Genomic DNA, 21,529 nt, shown 5'->3' with positions numbered 1-21,529 from the left:
AGGCTAAATAGAGGGATTCAGAAAAACTAGGTTTGCCTGGTAACTGCATGAGGAGGTACTGAAGAGATTTTTAAGATTTATGATGATTTTGGTTGGGAAGGAACATAACACTCATCCAAGGAAGGCAGGGATGCCTTCCACTTGACCAGGTTACTCCAAGCCCCATCCAGCCTTGAACATCCCTTGAACACTTCCAGGAATGGAGCATCCTCTCCCTTGTCCTGCATAGGAAACTCCCATCATCTTTGTGCATTCTCAGCAGAATCAACTACTCTCTAAAAAATAGAAGTAAAATAAAGGTCATTATCTGTCTGCAAAGCAATTGGAAAGTGTATAGGTAATTTCTCTAGGCAATTCCTGCCATTTGCATGGTTTGAAAAGGTGTTTTTTGTCGTTGTGGATTTGTCCTAAACCAAGTTACAGAGAAGTCAGTAAAAATTTTGCCAGACTGCAGCATATTGGCTGAAAATTCATACCATAACTTGTGTTACGTTGATTTCAATCACACTGTTCTGAGCGTTCCATTGGGTTCTTGAATCATTACAAAATTGCAAAGCTTGAAGGAAGTTCGTGGTGCCTCACAGTGCTGCATTAGGGGGAGATTTCCAAAAGGAAACTCCTCAGGTAACAACTGGTGCTTGCATGATACTGAAAAAAGTTGCTGTCAGTCTAAGTGGGTTTTACAGGATCAGCATGAACGCTGGCTTCAAGCTTTTCAAAAAATATAATTCAAATCTTAATTAATTGCATGTACTTTAGACGTTCAAAATGATGGTGAGTAATTGGGAAATAGTTGACAATTGCTATGTGAAATTCAATATATATCAAGTTCAAAGTCACACCTAGAAAGGAAAACAAAATGGGCTGGTTCCAAGGTCAAAGAGTAAGATTTTTGTTACATATGCAGGATTCTATTCTCTCTCCACCTGTCAAGCATGGGGACAGGCTTTCCAGGGAAGTGGTGGAGTCATCATCCCTGGAAGTGTTCACAAAATATGTGCATGTGGCACTTGAGGACATGGTTTATTGGTGAGTGTGGTGATGGTTGGACTGGATGATCTTAGAGGCCTTTTCCAGTCATAAGGATCCTACAGTTCTCTGAATTCCTACGGGAACACGCACAGCTGGGAGCACTCAGCACTGGTGTATCAGGAGCGGTTTGGGTGACTTTGTCCTGCCAGGATGCACAGGGGACCGTGACACTGCTTCAGCTGTGCCCAGGCCCGTGTCCTCAGCCTGCAGCCATGACCAGCAAAGCCACCAGCACAGTCTGTGTGTGTAGGCTGTGTCACCGAGCTCTGACACCGCACTGGGGCTGGGCTGACTGGGCCGGACCCTGTCTGTCGGGACAGTTCACCGCCTGCAGTGACACCACAGGGAGCTGCACATTACCGGTCATGACACTTCCCTGGGCACGACACCGTCTGTGCGGCAACCGCTGCCCCTCACGGGGAGCCACACGCGGCTGTGGCGGCTCCGCGTTCCGCTGTTTCCCGGGACTGCCCGTCCCTGTCCGTGTGGCCCGCGGCGGCCCGGGCCGGGCAGGACGGCGGCGCCGTGAGGGAGCGGAGCGCGGCGGGCTCGGCCCGCGCGGTGCATTGTGGGCAGGGCCAGCCGCCGCCGCCATTTTGTCTCTGTCAGGCGCGGCGCGGGCGGTCGGGGCGAGGCGGCCGAGCTGGTGTCTGGAGAGGAGGATTCGGCCCGCAGCTCACCATGATATCGGCCGCCCAGCTCCTCGATGAGCTCATGGGCCGGGACAGGAACCTGGCCCCGGATGAAAAGCGCAGCAACGTGCGGTGGGACCACGAGAGCGTGAGTGCAGCGGGGCCGCCTCTCACCTCCCTCCTTCGTTGCTCTCGCACGCTGCGCCGGGCCGGGGGTTTGTCGGAGCGACATGGGCAGCTTCTCTCGGCCGGGGACAAGTGCGGGGAGGGGGAAGAGGGAAGGGCTGAGGTGCCGGCCGGAGCGGGGGTTCCGCGTGGTTTGTCGGGGTGCGGGTCGCGCCCTCTGTGCTGGGCCCTGCATGGCGGCCTGGGGCGAGCCGGGCCTGGCCATGAGCGGGAACAGCGCCGAGCCTCACCGAGGAGGAGGAGGAGGAAGATCCCAACACAGCCGGGCTGCAGGAGGGACAGCCCCGGTGTTTGGGTGTCTGCGGGGGAAGGCTGTGCCCGCCGGGGCCGCCGTTAACGCGAACGGGGGTTTCCAGAGGGCTGTGGTGGCGGAGGTTACCCGTAGGGAAACACAAAAATAAGGTGGGGCGGTTTCAACACAAGGAATTCAACACTTCTGAGTATAAACTGCTGATTCGCACGAAGGGGAATGAGGCAGATGTTCTAGTTTGGGAGATAAATGTCTCTGGATGTGCTCCTGAGGGTGGTGTTGGGGGAGGAAGAAGAAGGCCACGCAGATACCGACTTTAATATCTGGAGGTTGTACTACAAGGAAAAACATTAAGATTTCGGAAAGTGGGGATTTCGTTAAGAAAAGCTTGATTTTTTTTCCATATTTCCTCACTCAGAGGAATCTGCTTGGGAGAGGGGGATGGACACTAACTTAAGCAAAACTGTTGTTTAAAAGTAGTTACGAACTTTTGTTAAAGTGGTGTTCATTCATTTTCTGCAATAAGTAGCCCAAAAAAGACAACGTTGTTGTTACTGTCGTTGTCATTGTCATTATTAATTGGGGTTTCTCAACTGGTTGAGCTTTAATGAATGATGATTTAGTTTTGGTGATCATAGTTGAATTGTTAGTTATTTCAGGAAAACTCGGTGGTACCTACAGAGTTCCTATAGCTGCTGCTTTGGGAGAGATGAACACTGATGAATTTTTAAATTTTATTTTCTCCTGTTCACTATACCTTTTTTTAGTTATGGCATATGTTAAAAGAAAGTATCACAATAATTTATCACTTAAGTGATAGGAATTTCTGGTTTAAGCTGCACAAAGCGTTTAGTTCTCCCCCCCTTAGTATTTGCTTAGGGTGTTGTTTTTTTGGGAGGAGGGAGAAATGCCTGAGTTTGGCTTTGAGTTTGCATCTTAATCAAAGACATGATTTCATGTTTTTATATGGGATTTAGGTAATTTTAAAGAAGAATAATACTTGTTTGAATTGGTTGAGTTTGCATGACCTTAGGACCAATACCTAATTATCTTAGATTTTTCAAATATGAGGAACTATTCCCTCCCTTGAAAAACGCTGCTCTATAGGTAAGCAGTCAGGTCAGGAAGAAATTGTGAGTTAAGGAAGTTTTCATGACCTTGTTTATGTGTTTCTAGACTTACTTTATTAAGAGAATAATTCAGTTAGGTGTTCAGTTAGATATTTTCCTTTGATTGTGAATTTAAAATTAGGAGGAGTTAGATGAAATATGTGAAATACAAGGTGAATAGCTTGAGCCCTATCGGTCCAGATAGAAAAATAAGGGGATTGGTTTGGTTTGGTTTATTCATTAAGGTGAGAAAGACTTATTTTCTTAGTTGGTTTTTGTTTTCCCCATCATTTACTTCTAATAAATTCAGATTACTTTCTTCATGTTCAAATGAGAAAATCATAGAATATTTTCAGATTTTCTTTACACTTTAGGCCAAAGAGTTTGACTGTAGCCAAAGGACTCTGTCTCTAAGCTGTTCATTTTTGTTGTTTTAGAAGCAGGGCCTTGTCTCTCCTTCCCAGTTCTCTGACAGTTCCGAAAGTGAGAGCTGTCCTGAGTGAGAGTGTCTGAGAGCAGTGGCAAAGTTACAGGCTTAGGGTTGAGCCTTCAGTCATGTAGGATCTGCTGCTGTTTGCTCTGCTTCTGCTTTAATTTGTGATTAAATACAACCTTTCTGCAAAGAAGGTTTTCCTGGGTTTCTGTAGTCAACTGATGAGTTCATAAAACCCAACAATTACTGCTGTTAAACACGTGTCTCAGTTTGGCTTTCTTTGTCACCTAAAGATTAAATTTGCAGTGCTGACATGTTTTAAAAGATAGGAAATGCAGATAAGGTTCAAATGGTACCGTTAATTCCTCTGCCTGCTGATCTGCTTTACAGGTGAAATGCATGTGCTAATGTAATTTCTTTTGAGATTAGGCATAGATCAACATGCAGCCTGCTCAATGCCAGCATGTTGTATTGATCCCAAAGTCACATTTCATCAGTTTTGAATGTGGAAGATTATCACAAGAAGCTCATCTGTATTTTGCTTATCATTTGGAGATTGCATCCACGTGGCTATCAAACTGGAGGTGCAGTGAAATCCAAGGTGGAAGTGCAAAGTGTGGAAGCAGAGGGTGTGATAGCTCAGTGTGTGATTTATTTGCAGTGCCAATGAAATATGTCGATCATATATTATAAAAGCTTTTGTAGAGTTTAAGTTCTTACTTGAAAACTTCAACATGATTAAAACCTTTAATCTTTAAAAATTGGAATCCCACTTGTGGTATATTTCAGTATGATGGCATGTCCTTAGGTGATCAGTCTGGTTTTGGCAAAAAGGCTTTGTTTTCTGTGCAGGAAGAAATTATTAGTATCATATATTTTAATCTTTCTGCTTACTAGCATATCTTTATATGTTTTATATTTTTTCCTTATTGATTCACACCTTCCTGCTTTAATATGCTACCTGCACAAAGCCAGTTCTTATGGGAATAGCGATTGCATTAGAGTTCTGAGGCACCTCAGCAAGGGCTGCCCATGCTCCTGTAAGCTTTGAAATTTTGATGCTTTTTCTAGGAAAACTCAGGTTTTTCAGAAAGTGGAGAGGGGTGAAGAGCTGTTAGAGACGAATGGCTGTGAGCAATCATCTCTGATAATTCATTTTCTCATAATGTAGGTTTGTATTCAGAGTATGATGGGATGGTTTTAGCTATTTATGATGTGTTGTGCTTTTACTTTTATAATGCCAGCGACCTTAAATTGCTTTGTATCTAGGTAGAATTTAAGGACTTAATCCTCCAGGGGACGAAGGGAGAGGACTTAACCTTCCATTACTAATACTCTTCCAAAAACAAGTAACGTTTATCTTTAAGAGTGGGTTGGGAGAAGGGCTGATGTTTGTTTGGGTTTGAGTGGGCGGGCATTGCTCTTAAAATGTCTGCTGCGTGTGAGCTTTAATGGATTCAAAGAACTCAGCTATGAGAAAGAATTTACTAGTTTTTGATGTGCAAGCCACACTGCTGGATTTTATTCTCAGTGTTTTTACTAGGAATTGTCTCCCCAAAGGAATTTGCTTTTGTAATTGTTTATTACTGTTAGAGAGATACTTCTCCAGTAAATAAATTCTTCTCAGTAAATAAATTTCTTGCAGAAGAGGATCATGTTAATGTAGAAGCATTAACAATACAGAGCTGTCAATAGCTTCTTTATATGGGAAAGCTTTGAGCTGCTTCCCAAGCTCCAATTGAGCTTGGAATTTTTGCTGTTAACTTAGTGGACTTGGATGTGAAGGATACGACTTTACCATCTCCTAGAGATTTCAGGGATTAGTGAATTTGTGATGAAGAAGTGGAAAGTTCCAAGCATCCTTGTTTGTTGTAGTGTCTTATCACAATGTGAGCACTCGGGGACCTTGAGACCCAAGCTGTGGCTTATCCTGCAGCTTCAGTTCGACAGTGACACTTTCATGTTGCACCTTCTCGCTAGCAGAGTTGTCAGATTCTGCAAAACGGTTCTGCAGAAAGGAATAAATGCTCGTTACCTGCATAGGGAATTATGCCTGCCAAACTGCCTGTTATGGGATGTGTTTGCATATTGTGATTAGAGCAGCAGCCTGATAACCCGTGGGTGAGTGATGCCAACTGATCACTCACCTCTGTTCCAATCCTTTAATGGTTCTGTGATCCTTAAGCCATTCCTTGGTCCTTACTGTTCCCACTCACCATGGATTAGTTTGGATTGATGGGAGGTGCAGATGTTCAGCCTGGAAAGGCAGATGTTGCACTCAGTGAAGCTGAGCTGGAATGATACCTGCAAGATTCTGCAGGATTCCAGCAAGTTGTGTTTTCCTGTTGAAGCAAACTCAGCTGAAGAGCATCATGAAATAGGTGTGAGAGGGGAAGAAAATCGCTTCAGCCACAGTGGTTGGAACCACTCTGGAGTGTTTCTCTGCTTCCTAGGAGGGAATGTCAGGTCATTCACTGAGTGCCATGCTAGTGCAAGAGTGGCAGCATCTAGAGCTGGTAGGAGAAGATTATGGCAGCTTTTTGGTGTGTGTGTGTCTGTTTTGTCATTATTTTGGGTTTAAATTTGTTTGATATGACTTGTGTTTGGGATTTTTAATATATATAAATATTAATACAGTGTATGGCATGCTTAAACCTCATATTTTAGTATTAGTTACTGCAACTTTTGGCTGTAACCATCAGTTTATAAAAAGAGGATTTTCCCAGTAATGGTATTTCATAATAATTACAGTTCTGGCTTTCATTGAGGGTGGGTTTTTTTGTTTTGTTTTGTTCATCATACTTCTAATTACTTTTCCTTTGCTTCTTTTGTTATTACTAGTTTCTAAACTATTACAGGCCAGTTTGCCTAATTTTTTGGTTGATAGAAGATATTCTACAGCCCTTTTAACAGTATGGTATGGTCAGACTGTCATTACTGTGCTCTCTGTGTCTTAGGAAATTGTCTAATCCATCTCTGAAATTTTTTGGGAAGTGTCTTTCCACTGATCCTTATACCTGGATGTGAGTATGAGAAAATGGAAGAAGAAGAGAATGTATAGAGAAATTATTTTTATGGACTAGTACAGAAATTCATGCCAGAAACTGCTCCTTTGAAGCAACTTTGTAGTAAAACAAGGAATATTGCAGCTTTCAGAGAAGAGCAGATTCTGAAACCAGATTTTGTCAAGTAACTTTCTCCTTCCGTCTGAGACGAAAAAAAAAAAAAATTCATGTTTCACACGTTTTCTTAACTATTCTTGCTAAATTGCTTCAGATAGGTACCAGTGTCCAAACCTGGATCATGGGAGAAGTATTCAAATTGCATAATAAGAGATTTATTTTTTTGTACTTCTTGTCCATAGTTTGTTAATAGAAAGCCTGATTGTTTTTCTGAGTAATCTGTAAAGCAGTCAGTAGAGTTTTAACTTCCATAGCCTGATTTGCAGTCTGGCAGTTAGCTTGGAAAAAATCAGGCTGATCTATTTTGCCCAATGGGTATAACAGGCTTTTTAGTGAGGTGATGGTGTTTGGAGCCTCTCTCCTCACCCCTCTTTCTTCACGTACTTCAGTCTGTGTCTTGGGAGATAAGACACTGCAGGAGTTTGTCCACAGGACATGTGAGAGGATTAGGGCTAGGCTGTAATGCATTCACAGTTATCAGATTTGCCAAAAATTAGAACCTGGTGTAACGTAAAGGAAATGCTGGAAGAATGTCCAGGCTAGTTTTGGATTTATACCTTAATTAATGGCAGTCACATCTGTGTGAAGGGTCTAGTGAAAAGTTAATTAATTAAGATTGTTTATGAAGTTGGGAATGAAAGTATTTCTCATTCTACCCTTATGGCTGTTCTGATGGATAGACAGGAGATATTTGTGTGTTATGAACTTCAGGAACTGACCAACTTGACTAGCTAAGATCATGGGTGAGAGTGAATAATCTTTTTTTAAAAAGCTGGTTTTATCCCATCATGTGTTGAGTATTTACTGGCTAGAGTAACAGGTTTGTGGTTTTTTGAACTTTCTGGTGGTCTTTTTGTGTTACCAGAAAAAGAGCCTGACTCAATAATGTAAAACCAGAGTGTACAGAAACAAACCAAACCAAACCCTTTGTAGGAAACCATGTTAAAATGAATGTCTTGTTGCCTGTCATTCTTAAAGTAGGGGATTGTAAAAGCATTGGAGTGGGAAAGCTTCTGGATAAATCTCAGTCTTTGAATTGCCATCAGAGTCCTTGGGGCAGTACCTGATGTTTGAGTGCAGGTGGCTCCAGTTGTCCAGGCCAGGAGCTCTGAGGAAGTGAAGTTGTCCCAGGCAAGCAGAGGAACTTGTTCTGTGCTTCCATGGCAATTGTTCTCACCACTTGTGGCTTTTCAAGGTTAAGAATTTCACTGAAACTTATTAATTAGTCCAATATGACTTCATTCCTTTCCTCTGGAAATATTAAATATTTATAAATTGATGGTACTTTCCTCTAATCTTAAATATTTAGTGGTAAAATTAAAAGCTATTAATATTGCAAGGAAAAGTAAGATTTTCGGTGTTTTGTCATCAAGATGCATCTTTTAGCACTTAGTGCTGCCAAGAAATATAGAGGGTGTGTAAAACTTTCAGGAATTTTACTATGTTCAAAGGAAGCTTTATCACTGTGGTTTAGAAATTAAAATGCTTTTATAAAATTTTCAATTCAAGAGGCAAAAAATGATGCCTATTTCTTTCTTCTCTGTCAGGTTTGCAAATACTACCTTTGTGGCTTTTGCCCAGCTGAGTTATTTACAAATACCCGTTCTGATTTAGGTAAGTTTACAAGTCATGAAGTTTTTATTCACTTAGTGTAGTAGTTACAGTTGTGCTTTTGTTTGCAAACTGTGTTTTTATTGTTAATTGTTCTGTCAAAATATTCTGATTTTTTTTTTTGTCATTTCAAGGGTGCTAGTGATACAATGTGCCAAAAATAATATTTATTCCAGATCCTGCTTTATCTAAATGGAAAAACTTCTTAACATTTTTTTCTTATTGTGTAAGCTAAATTACTGAATGTGGGGTGCTTTTCTCCTGCTCAGGTGTCAGTTTCTAGTTTGGATTATTCTTCCTGGGCAGGGATTTGACCTATTTTTGTGTGAGTCTACATTACTGAGCTTTTTTATTTTAGAGACTCACTTACTGTAATAATTATTTTTGAAGATCAACTCTGAACTACTTGTGGTTTTCAAGTGATGGCTACATGTGGCATGTAGTTTGGAGATGGTAACTTAGCAAAACCAGACTTTTTGTCTTAGTTAGTTTCTAAGTCTGTTGAAGAGTTTGAGAGTCTGGGGAAGGTGAGGAATTTTAGCACAGCCACCTCCATGAACTCAGAGCATATACCTCCTAATTTATTCTAAAGATCTATGTTTTAAGTAGCCAGTGTGTTGCAGAAAACCCTGGAAATAAGAAAGTGCCTGATGAAATTACCATTCATATATAGTTTTCTGTTTGGTGTTTTTTTAAGCCCCAGATGTTTAGGATACTACATTGTTTCTTTGTATTTACTGATGTGAACTTGGTCTGGAAATTCTATTTTTATGAAGACTTCATATGTAGAGTCTCTTTTGGTTTTATAATTACTAAATGATGTTGGTATTCTTTTTCTTTAATGTATCTTTCAAGCTCCAAGCAAAGGAAGCAGAAAGGCAGAAAGATAAAAGTCCTTGTGAACTGTTTATAACCCTCTTCTGTCGTGATACACAAACAAATGCTGGTGGAATAGGAATACAACATTTAGGAATGCAAACTTAAGCTTTTTGTGTTGTCTTCTTAGGTCCTTGTGAAAAAATTCACGATGAAAATCTGCGCAAACAGTAAGTTTGTTGTTTGGTGTGTTAAAGCAAATAGAGTTTCTTGTATCTTTGAAATTTGTTAGTAGCAACTCAAAGATTACAAATTATTTTCTCTTTTTATTTGCATAAATTTATTCAAGTTTTCATCTAAATTAAAATTTCCTTCTTTAAATATATTCTATTTTCTTACTGTGAGCAAGAATTTTTAGTACTGTATGTCTTGTTACTTAATTTTTGTCTGTTATGGATTGATGTGAGCTCTCATTTTGAAAATCCTGTCTCAGGTATGAGAAGAGCTCTCGATTTATGAAGGTGGGCTATGAGAGAGACTTCCTGCGCTATTTGCAGAGCCTGCTTGCAGAGGTGGAGCGCAGGATCCGGAGGGGCCATGCTCGTTTGGCACTGTCACAGAACCAGCAGTCTTCTGGGGTGAGTCTGCAAGAGTCATTGAGGCAGCTTTTCCTGTAGATAGCATCTTCAGGGTCTTGTCTGTTCAGGTAAAACTTACTGTTATCCATAAGATTCCTGATCAATAAGATTTTTCATCTGTTAGCCAGCAGATCACATCTGGCACTAATGGACGAGCCAGGTGACTCCACAGTCAGCAGGAGCTCTCTCTGTTCTCACTGTCTCTTGTTTCCTCAGAATGAGTATCTGTTCTCTACCTGTCAGGTGTGTCTACCCTCACAACCTCAGGTTACCTTCTCTCCACTAGTTGCACATTCCTGCTTCCCTGCACTAGCAAGCTGTATCTTATCCCCTGATGGATTTGGAGCAGTGACTGTGGCCAGTGCTCTGTGAGTTTTGTTACTTCCAGGACTAAGAAAACTGCTCCTTTCTGCTGCCCCACCTCGCTGTTCTGTACAAAGTCCAGTTGCTTCAGAAGGAGCTGTGGACAATATCCAGTCGAGAGATACCACTTGTGAAGCAGAGCAGAGGTGGGAGGGCAGCAATAAGTCTATTCTGGCAGCCTGCAGAGAGACACTGCTAACAAATAGATTTTTGAAGTGAGATTCTTTTCACACTTTACACTCAATTTGAAATTCAAAGCCCACAGAACTTCAAAGTCATACTTGAATATCTGCAAAGATAGGTAATAGCTGCATGGGAGTGTCAGCATTTAAAGTTAGGACTTTGTGAGGTTAGAACTCCTAACTTACTAACTCCAACAGGACTTTGAATACAATTTTCTTACCTTTTATGGGCCATGACCTTGAACATTTTTGTTGATTTGGGAGGAATTAGTGACTAGACTAAACAAGGGTGGAGTAGATTGTGTTGAGAAGTGTTTTATATTAGACTGGACTGTTATTAGTAGCTTCTCATGGGAGAAGACGCCAGGGGGAGGTTATTCCCAGAGCATCTCTGGAATATGAGAAGATATACATTTGTGTGTTTAAGCTATTTTAACAAAAGAAGAAAAAACCCAACAAGAAAAGAAAAAAGCCTCAACTCACTCTTCTGCTTTTTGCAGGGAGCAGGCCCTACCGGTAAAAACGAGGAGAAGATTCAGGTGTTAACTGACAAAATTGATGTACTGCTTCAACAGGTGAGGGATTTTTAACCCCCATAAGAGAGATCTCTTGCTTTTGTTACTTGATGAGAAATTAAACTTCAATTTTTTAATTGCCTTTTAGATTGAAGAACTGGGTTCAGAAGGAAAGGTGGAAGAAGCACAAGGAATGATGAAACTCGTTGAACAGTTAAAGGAAGAGAGAGAACTGCTGAGGTCTACAACTTCAGTAAGTAATGTGTTTGTAGCTCTCTGAGACATATCAAAATTTGGTGCACAGTACATTCTGAATAACCTTGTCCTTCCACTGAAGGCATGCAAGGTCAGTGCAGAATTTATTACATAGTAACAGGACATTTGGTTGTGTTAGTCCAGTGTGTTGATCAGGCATTTTACCTTGAAAGTGGGTTTCCAGCACACAAATTATGACATTATTCACCCAGCAGTCCTGGAGGAGAGCTTGCACCATCCTCTAGTTTAGGTGCCAGTTAAACTTTGCCCTGTAGCCTCTGCAATATAATTCTACTGAACTACCAGTGTGACTGTTACAGAAAGGCCTTGGGTCAGGGCTGTGACTGGAGACAGGCATCAGTCTGACTCTAAGAGACCTACAGAAGCCAGAGGGAATGTATTAATTATCAAGTTCTTGTTCATAAAAAGGAGCTTAAATTTAAAGATTTTGTTTTAGTGTTTAATGAAATGCTCAAATTGAGATTCTTGTTTTATTTTTTAAGAACTCTTAAATGTTGCACGCAGCGTGTTTATGTCCATACAGTATGATTCATGAACATTGCACAGCAATAATCACCTGGGTTTATGTTGAAATTTCAGTGTACTTCTCATATGTCTGTTGAAACAGTGGTTTAATTTGACCACCAAACTTTTAAATAGAAGCCATATTTATTTTTGGTTTTTTTATGAGGTATTCTAGCCTTTAGATTCCTTGAGGTATATTCCATAGTAGTTCTGCAGCTCCAGGCATTTTTATTGGTGCCAAAGAAATCTTAAAACTGAAAAAGAAAACTTTAAAAGAAAAACTTCTTCAATTTTTCTGATAGTGCAAGGAAGCTGCAGATATGACTATGTACATGTTAATGCAGTGAGTAGTGTTTCTGTGGTTTCCCATGGACCCCTTCAATGTGGGAATGGGCATAGGGTGGCCTCTCTTCTCCCCGTTTACTGTGATGGGGTGCAGTCCTTCAAAGGTAAAGCAGGCAGATGTGATTTCAGCTTTCAGTAGAGCCTGGGATTTGACAACAGTAACAGAGTTCTAAACCACTGACTAAAACTTTTCTTTTGCCTTACTGAATATTCTTCTTTTTCAGACAATTGAGAGCTTTGCAGCCCAGGAAAAACAAATGGAAGTTTGTGAAGTTTGTGGAGCCTTTTTAATTGTAGGAGATGCACAGTCCAGGGTAGATGACCACTTGATGGGAAAACAGCACATGGGTTATGCCAAAATAAAAGCTACTGTAGAAGATTTAAAAGTAAGTATTTCTTCCAGTTACTGAAATGAAAACTGCTTGGAGGCTTCCTAATGTACATAAAAGACTGTCCAGTGGATTTTCTCAAGAGGGTGAAACACTCCAAGAAATGGAATCCTGCACTGTGCTTTCACTGATGTAATTTGTTGTGATGTTAGATACAAGCAAAGATGTCAAGTCAGTGGGGACTTTTAAAGAAATGTAGTATGGCCTCTGTTCTTGTGAGAGTGACAAGCAAAAAAAGGTTCTGCAAGACAAAGGATTTTCATTTCAGGGATTTTATGAAGCACTGTCCTTTGTTTAGAAAATAACACTGAACTATTTTAAAAGTTTAGGCTTTTACATCCTCAGAATCTATAAGCTTAAGTATCTTGAGAAATCTTCGTTTCTTCCTGTGAACTTTTTTTTTAGGAAAAGTTACGAAAAAGAACAGAAGAGCCCGACCGTGATGAAAGGTTGAAAAAAGAGAAGCTAGAACGGGAAGAGAGAGAGAAAGAGAGGGAGAGGGAAAGAGAAGAGCGGGAAAGGAAGAGACGACGTGAGGAGGAAGAAAAGGAAAAGGAGAGGGCTCGTGACAGGGAGAGGCGCAAACGGAGCCGCTCACGGAGCCGCCATTCCAGCAGGACCTCTGACAGGAGGTGCAGCCGCTCACGAGACCACAAAAGGTCAAGAAGCAGAGAAAGAAGGCGAAGCAGGTACCTGTGTGTGTGTCCCTGTGTCCCTTAAGTAATTTCATGTAATTTTCCAAAAGGTAAAATTCTTGTGGGGACTTGATTTGTCAGCCTGAGTCATAGCACTGATTTGTTAGCTTCACTTCAGTCTTGCTTCTTAAGTGAAGACACACCTTATTGGTTCTAGGGATAAGCAAGTTTTTGCTGAGTGTCACTGTCTTCTCTCCAATTTTGGAAGATGACACCGTAGTGGTGGAAGTGGCTTTATGAGGGAACTTTCAGCAGACAAAGAATGCTTCCAAAAAGTAGGGTCTTGTATCTTCCTTCAGTTGGTCTTTATTTCATGGTGGTAGATACTTCTAAGCTGTTTATTTAAGCGTTTCAGTAAATGAAGAAGGCAATATGAAACCAGCTCTTACGTACTGGGAAATACTTACATGCAATATGTTAAGACTTGGTTTCTGCAGATAATCACTGTATTTAAAAGTGCTACTGTTCAACTGTTTTATATTCTGAGTTAGAAAATGGCAGCTGAGATACACGTTTTTGAAATTGTCTCTGAATGTTAAGGAGTCGTGACCGGAGGAGAAGCAGAAGCCATGATAGATCAGAAAGGAAACACAGGTCTCGGAGTAGGGACAGGAGACGGTCAAAAAGCCGGGATCGGAAATCCTACAAGCACAGAAGCAAAAGCAGAGAGAGAGAGCAAGACAGGAAGTCAAAAGAAAAAGGTATGTTTGTATAAAGACTGAGTTCTTAGCAAGTTCTGAAACGAATCTTTTCTTAGAGTCTCAAAAACTGGTAGCTTTTCAAAGAATGACTGAAAGTTCTTAGTACCAAGTCAGATCTGGTTCTGAAAGCTGTTTGTTGCTGGAAGCAATTTGAAGCGTTTTGTTCTTTCCAGTTGCCATTACTGCACGTGTGTGCATACCTACACCCCAGTGCCCTTCTCTTACCTGTTGTACTTCGTCTGCAGATGAAGCATGCAAGGATTTTTATATATTTTAGGACCTCCTTACCTTTAGAAAAACATAAGCCTGTAATCATCATTTCCTAATGAATGTCTTCTATTCTTACTCTTAGTGGATATTTGCAGGTACATGTTTTGTGGGAGATTGGTGCTTGGCTTCTCACCTGTACCATCTATTACTTCTCAACACTATCATGTTTCCTTTATTATCCTTTTAACAGTGCTGTTAAGTTTTTTTCCCGATCTATAAATGCAGTCAAAGATAAATATTGCAAAATGCTCTAAATGACAATTTATGCCTTCTCCCGAGTCTCCTGCTCTTCCCTCCCACCTTTCTCACTTTTTTTTTGGTTTGGTTTTTTTGTTTGTTGTTTAAACGAAGTGAGTTTTGCTTTGTCAGTATTCAGGTGAGTCTCAGCAGAAAGCTGTGTTAGTTCTTGGAACAGTTTTGTAGCTGTACATGCCATGTACCACAGCGTTCATGGGGACTCACTGCTTCACCAGAGGCTGAAGCTCAGAAACTTTTAAGTAGGATTACAGAGAGCTACAGTGAGAACACCGTAGGTTGACATTTTGTGAGAAGATACTAATTCACTGTTACTGCTAAATTTCCCCCTTTAAAAGTCTTCTGGAACTTCTGTAGGAACGTAATGCTTCTGGCTCTGGTGGGGAGCTGACTAATGGCCAGTCCGAAACAGCCACCCCACTTCAAGGGCTGATCATCAGTAATGGATGAAACAATTGTGTTTCTAAGGTACTTTTGAGGTTCTCTGGAATGAAAGGTGCTCTGTGCATGTGTCTGGGTTGCATAGGCCTGTCTGCTTGACCCTTCTCCATATTTATCCAGTGGATTGGTTGCCAAAATGTTGGTAATGCTTCATGTATTTCTCTTCCCTGACTTCCTTGGACTGTTTCAATTACTTGGTTTATACTGTGGGGCACCTTTAGTATTGATTCTTCTCTCATTTTCCTTTGCCATATAAAAGAGTGGGTTTTGTTGCTTGCTCGTTGGCAGTGGAAATGATGTGCAGGCTTTAAACTGGGATTCAGTGTTGTACCTATATCTGTCCATTTATTACTGTTCCTACCTGATACTGTGCCTTTTTTGCCTGCTTTATAAATAGATTTCTGGTACGTGGTCAAGAATGTCCTGTTCTCCTGAATGTGTGTATCTATGCATATAAATAACTGTTTTCTTATTTATTCAAATTTGGTCTGGTTTTGAGCTTTTCAGTTCTTTCCTTAATCTTCCCATAAACAGAGGAGCTAGTGAACTTTCTTCAGCATCTCAAGTATTTTTAGTTTTAACTTGACTGATTTCCTTGCTGGCTGTTTTATTTGCTGCTTGCTACTTTCTTCCACCAGAAATGAGAACAGTGAGGTGATGCTATGAGCTGCGATGAAAATCCCACCTGGGAAAATCAATTACTTTTTTTGACTGTGCCATCCTAACATTTGTAAAAACACAAATAGGCCTTAGAGCAGGACTGTAATGCTAAAGAAGTTTGTGATTTTCCCTTTGTTGGGAAAATATTTTAATAGAAAAAATATATAAAAGAGGAGGGGAGGAAGGAAAAAACCAAACCAATATCAATTAATAAGGCAACACTGAATTTCTGTGCTGAAGCTGTAAGCACCATTGCATCTTCATATTTGCAATGTGGCACTGTAGGTTAAGAATAAAGCTTTAGAGATTCACATATTTGAATTTTGTGGCTTTTGCACAGTAGTAACTTAGAAGTTAAATCTTAACTTAGTACATTGAGAATCTTGGCTTCAGAATCTACTTGTCTTTATAGCCATCACTGATCTGCAGTTGTAAAAGTAATGAGAAAAGGCTGTAACTACTCATGGTAGTTCCTTTTATCTGGAAGTCTCAGACTGCTTTAGAAACATGAATATTAACACCAAGAAACCTCAAGGAACAGTTGCACATTAAATTAGTGCCACACTTTGAAAATTCAGAAGTCCTGGCTTTTTGTTCACTAAGATGCTTAGAAGGCAGCAACCAAGGTTATAAGAAAAACATAAACATATAAAAATGGGGGCACTTGATTTGTGATTTTACAGTCAGGGATTCCTTTACTAAAGGAAGGAGCCACCAGCCATAAACACCAGCTGAGCATTAGCTTAATATAAACCAGTAGAATGCACCTGCTGTTCAAGTTAACAAACTTCAGAGCAGATGGAATAAATAGGGGGTTTTAATAAAAGAAAAATTATTTTCCAAAGACCTTCATTTTATGAAGGGTTAATACTGGAATGGGCCTCTAGACTTCTTTGGCTTGGCTCTCTATCTTCCCTAATCTGGATTCTGGTACTTATATAAAAATAATTATCATGTTTTAATGTTAGTGATTAAACCTCAGCAAATACTGCCAGAACACCTCAGTAATAATGGATATTATGTTTGATTTTCTGAACAGTAAAGCAATTCACTTTGTCGTGATAGGAATTCTCACAAAACACATCTCAGTTGCCCACACAAACTCAATCAGAAAAATGTGCATGTGTTTAATCAGGAAGAAAAGTCAGTATTATGTGATTATACTTAATAGATCACAGCTGAAATAATACACCCAGTTTCAACAGCAAACTAATTTTATGTGCTTTTTCTCTTACTGATTAAAAATACAGTGGAGGAGCTTCTTGCAGATACTCTAGGGGTTGAAAAGTTATTGGGCTATTTGTTGAGTACACTTTTTCAGTTCTGCTTGGCAAACTAGAGGTTTGCTATGGTAAACCTACTTTAATACTGAAAGAAGAGTTTGATCTTTCATACCACAGTTTATTAGGTTTTTTTAACCTTAAACAAAATTATCCTTCCTGAACCACATTCAAGACACAAACAAGACAGAACAAAACCCTGCACACTGCACATCCATAGGGCTATTAAGATCTACCATATCTACATAGGACAGAAGATAAGATTATTGGACTGACTACTAGTCCTCTGCGGGGAAACAAGACTACTATTCCTCAGTGGATCCACGTGTGCACCGGAGATACCTTTAAGACACAAAAAGAAGACTTGTTAACAAGGTTAGTTAGAGTGCAATCTACCTGCGGAGTTGGCCAATCGAGGGCAGACAGAGCCAGAGTGACTCAGTCCTTCAGTGAGCTGGGTGACATTGCCACGTGCTTTCTCCAAGCACTCTGCACTGGATGTGCTGCTGCAGGTGAATCCTCACTACTGGTGGCATTAGGCAGTTGCCCTCATTTCTCTGTGAGGGCTTTACCCTATCCTTTGGTAGTGTGTTATAAAACAAAGAAGTTGGGATATCGCTGCTCTTTTAAAGCTTAATTTCTTGCTTTGTCTCCTGGAATATAAAAGTGTATTATGCCAGTCTAGGTGATAATGTTATTTAAAATAGCTTTTTCAGAGTGCTCAATCTGTGTGTTCCTGTGTTGGGGATATATCTGTCTATTTATATTGTTTATTTTGATTGCTCGGATAGCAGGGAATAATCAGAAAAAAGAGCATGAATGTTGTTCTGTATGATGACATCTGAGAGGTTGCTTTTTTGGATTTTTTTTTCTCTCCAGAGTGTCTTTACTGATCAAGAGTTGAATATTACGGTGTGAAATAATACAACAGGAATTGGTATTTTTATTAAATTTGCAAATACTGAATTTACAGATGAGGCACGCAGGTCTAATACTGAATGTTTTTCTTCCCATGGAAATATTTTTATTTCTGGCTTCCTTCCTTCCTTCTTTGAAGATTGAGTTTTTAGTGTAGTAAATGGTTCAGTGAGCTTCTCAATTCATGATGAAATTGTGGGTTCCTTCCCCCACATCTTGCTGTTTCTTTGCCTTTGGAAAAAAAAATTACTTTTTATATATCTTTCAAGCTGTCTCCCCAGGCCCTTCTAATGAGTTGGTTATAAATGACTGCTGTTTTTATAAAATTGAGAATTAACGCTGACAAATGTACAGCTTCAAATTTAGCTTTGGTTGTCACTGATCTCCACCTTCAAAGCTGTCAGTGCTTGATATTGTTTCCCAAAGCATTTGATAGTTTGAGATTGCTAGTTTTTAATTGGCAAGTGTCAATTTCTTTGATTATTCAGTCAAGCATTGTCCCACCACTCTTTTCTGATTCTCTTTCAAGAACCATAATTAATGAGAATTATAAACCAAAGCAAGCCGTACACAATCAGAAATCACAACTTGGGGACCAGAAGTGTTCCATAATAAGTAAGGAAGCCATGCACCATAATTACACATTTGCCCTAACCTCTTCACCCCCAGTTTGTTCATTTTGACAGAGAGCTGAGTAGCTGCCTCTGTTAGGTCTGACCTTTCTCCTCTTCCCCCACCCTTTACTGTCCCCTTCTACCTTTATTTTGTCCCCTCTCCATTCTAGCATGGTAGCCTGAAGCTTATTTCTGTAACTTCTTGAGTATTACTGTTATTGCTATTGAAAGTAATTGTCCCATGTTGTATGCAATATATATCTCACATGTGCAATGTTTGTTTTTACTTTGAAATCCATGGTCAATGTCTTCTTTCATGGCAGAAAAGAGGGGATCTGATGATAAAAAAAGTAGTGTGAAGTCCAGTAGTCGAGAAAAACAGAGTGAAGACACAAATACAGACTCGAAGGAGAGTGAGACTAAGAATGAGGTCAATGGGACCAATGAAGACATAAAATCTGAAGGTGACACTCAGTCCAATTAAAACTGATCTGATAAGACCTCAGATCAGACAGAGGTAAGTGCATTATTTCAAACTTTGATTAGGGCTTTTTGTTACTGTTTAACAGTGCAGCGTAAGTATGCACAGATGAAGATGGAACTAAGTCAAGTAAGAAGACAAACTTCTGAAGGAAATGACAGTGTAGTCCTGCAAAACATTTTGAGGTACATTGTTTTGTCTCAGCTATTTTGTAGCAGACTCGTGCCCCCATTAGTGTGCCTCTTTGGGACATATTTGTAATATAGTCACCATAGAAAAATTAATTATCTTTTTTTTATTTTTAGGGATTTTGTTATCTTTTTTTAAAAAAGATTGAACTGGTTTTGTATTTAAGTCCATATTGTGTTGATACATCAGCAGAAACTTTTGCTTAAATACTTAATATTTGAGGCACATGTTGGACTACTTTGTTTTCATATAAACTGCTAGTATTTCTTTGTCAAGGATGTTTCTAGTTTTTTTGCTTTATTGCCTTGCATTCTAATGCAGTTTGTTCTGTAACTCGAGAGCCAGTAGCATTGGATTGATGGAAGTGTAGGGTTTATGAATTATTGCAGCTGACTACCATACCTCACACAGCGTTGGTGTTGTGAGCGGCCCATGAAAAGCCAAATTAAAAATCAAGGATTCAGTCAAACTAAGCAGGTACTCATGCCAGGTACTCCTTTCTCTACCCACATCCATGTTTGAATGCTGTTGCCTGTAATCTTTAAGCTTACTGTTGTGTTTTTGATTTTGAAGCTAGTGAAAAGGACTTTTTGTGTATTGTGTGAATACTGTAAATCTGATGTTAACAGAATGGAATTTTCTTTCAACTGTGTGTAGGGATGCAGTGCTGCCCAGAATTAGATATCTTTAAAGAGTTTAAAATGCAATAAACACTACATAATATTCGCCTTGTTACTTTCAATGCAATTCAAGTCTTTAAGAGGTATGTGCTTAATATTTCCTACTGTGTAGGAGACTTTGCAGTCAGCCATAGCACAGAGCAGTGGAATGCCTGGTAACAGGCTTGTAAGGCAGATGTAAATGTGGATACAGATGCCACCAAATGATGACAGTGTTGATGGCAGGAATGTATGCTGGAAACTGTTTGTGGGAAATGAAGCAGCTAAGCAATAGGCAATTACAATATGTATTGAAAGGACAACTTGAAGTTTTTTCCCCACTCTTGACATAGCTTTCTTACAGAAGGTCTTTAGTTGTATTCCTGAAATAAGAAACTAACAGTGGAGATGACAGCTGATAAATGAGCTTCTTGCAACATAATTTGTTACTGTAGTTGCATTATGTATGCTCAGAAGTCTTAAAACATTTAATGTTGATATTAAACCATTAATGCTACATCATTGCTTCTAAAGCCAGTCATGTTCAATGGTGATGTTTTTGTAGAGTTAAGATGACAGCTAACAACTGGGCGAGTGTATAGGAATGGTAAACAAAATGCTCCTAATGCTGTCTAATCGTCTGTTCTCCCAAAATTTTGCATTATAGGACTACTACATGAAGAGTCTGTGAAGACAGTGGAAGACAGCTTAAACTGAAGATCTGCTTTAAAATGAGGTGAAAGAAAGCTGTAGTGGCGTAGAAAAATATAAAGTTGAGTTAGAAATTTTTTTTTTATAAAATTTAATTCAGGACTGGTGTTTCCTCCCAGAGTTCAGAAAGATGTGTTGATAATAGCACATATGCTACTGAGAATATAAGTCCTGTATCCCTTTTTTTCTTTAAGGCTTTTTAAGATAAGAAACCAACATAACCTGAACACATGGCTTGCTCAGTGTTTAATTGCAAGTTTTCATTCTTGGACTTTAAAACACAAGAATAAATGTTTAGTATTTGTGTGAATCGAACTAAAATGAATCCCATTTTTACAACTAAGCAATTCCTAGCTTCTTGATATACGAGAAATGGAAATAAAGTATCTTTGAATTTCTGTTACAAATTTGATTGTCTCTGTCATTGAACATTTAATATTAAATAAGCTTCTTTCCTAATAAATTACTCATGTCTTCAAGCTTAGTTCATTAATTTGGATGCTTAGTTACTCTGTGCTGTTTGTGGGTTTGAGTTTTATTGGTGCATCAGGATTTAATTTCAGGTTTATTTTTGCAGCAGTTAGATGTTGTTGGGTTCAGCATCTCCCCACTAAGTGCCTTTTGCTGCAGTTGGTTAAGAAATCACAGAAATCCTGCAATAAAAGTGTAGGTATTAACTCTTTCTAAAATAGTTTAACAGCATGTTTAGAGAGATGCCAGTGCTGAGATTGTTCAAACTGCCTCATATTTGCATTGCAGGATTGGTTTGGGATATTGATTAACAGCCCCATGCAGTTTGTCAGAACAGACACACGAGCAGGGAGATGTGCCTCGTGCTTCCCTGTGAAGCTGTAGTGCAAGCAGCAGTGGTTCTTGTTGGAAAAGAACTGCAGTGCGGAGTAGTCAGTGCTGTGGCATTAAGGCAGTGAATTCACATTCTTTAAAAAGAGCATTATCTTTGCCATTAGTATTCAGGCCTTGACTGTATATGTAACCAAAGTCAGGCATGGACAGAACACCATTGTAGCTTGTGCTGATTTGCAGGCCTGTGTGTGGAAGTGCACTTGGGAGGAATCTGCATCTTGGTCCCTCTGGTCAGTAGTGCTGGGTTTGATACCACATGCAGACAGCCGTGTTCCTTTTTTGACTTATTATTCTAAAGCAGACACAGGGGTACAGGGGATGGAGAGTG

General features: G+C 39.8%; 1 protein-coding gene across 6 annotated transcripts; it reads left to right on the top strand.

The window, feature by feature from the left end:
- The first annotated feature begins 1,603 nt into the window (after positions 1-1,603).
- Positions 1,604-20,744, top strand: LUC7L3 (LUC7 like 3 pre-mRNA splicing factor). Of its 6 annotated transcripts, none has more exons than XR_015807754.1 (12): positions 1,604-1,812; positions 8,372-8,438; positions 9,442-9,481; positions 9,745-9,889; positions 10,935-11,009; positions 11,098-11,202; positions 12,299-12,460; positions 12,869-13,152; positions 13,699-13,859; positions 17,015-17,140; positions 18,621-18,814; positions 20,294-20,744. XR_015807754.1 is itself a non-coding variant. In XM_014878195.2 (12 exons), the coding sequence occupies exons 1-12, from the start codon at positions 1,714-1,716 to the stop codon at positions 20,304-20,306; spliced, it is 1,389 nt and encodes a 462-aa protein (XP_014733681.1). In that variant the 5' UTR covers positions 1,604-1,713; the 3' UTR covers positions 20,307-20,744. The 6 variants fall into 6 exon arrangements, 5 of the variants coding, with proteins under 5 accessions (XP_014733681.1, XP_088032523.1, XP_014733683.1 ...); XM_014878195.2 differs by lacking the exon at positions 17,015-17,140 and adding an exon at positions 18,867-18,963 and having other exon boundaries at positions 18,621-18,761; XM_088176397.1 differs by lacking the exons at positions 17,015-17,140; positions 18,621-18,814 and adding an exon at positions 18,867-18,963.
- The last annotated feature ends 785 nt before the right edge of the window (positions 20,745-21,529 follow it).

The sequence above is a fragment of the Sturnus vulgaris genome, chromosome 20 (genome assembly GCF_052056855.1).
Source record: "Sturnus vulgaris isolate bStuVul1 chromosome 20, bStuVul1.hap1, whole genome shotgun sequence".
Taxonomy (NCBI): Eukaryota; Metazoa; Chordata; class Aves; order Passeriformes; family Sturnidae; genus Sturnus; species Sturnus vulgaris.
Note: the sequence above shows the minus strand (reverse complement) of the source record. Positions and strands in the feature narration are given on the sequence as shown.

Excerpts from the sequence above, each read along its gene's own strand:
- LUC7L3 (XM_014878194.2), top strand. The coding sequence starts at position 1,714 with ATGATATCGGCCGCCCAGCTCCTCGATGAGCTCATGGGCCGGGACAGG. Across the intron at positions 13,153-13,698 it reads AGAGAAAGAAGGCGAAGCAG|GAGTCGTGACCGGAGGAGAA; the intron begins GTACCTGTGTGT and ends CTGAATGTTAAG. Across the intron at positions 18,762-18,866 it reads TGAAGACATAAAATCTGAAG|TGCAGCGTAAGTATGCACAG; the intron begins GTGACACTCAGT and ends ACTGTTTAACAG.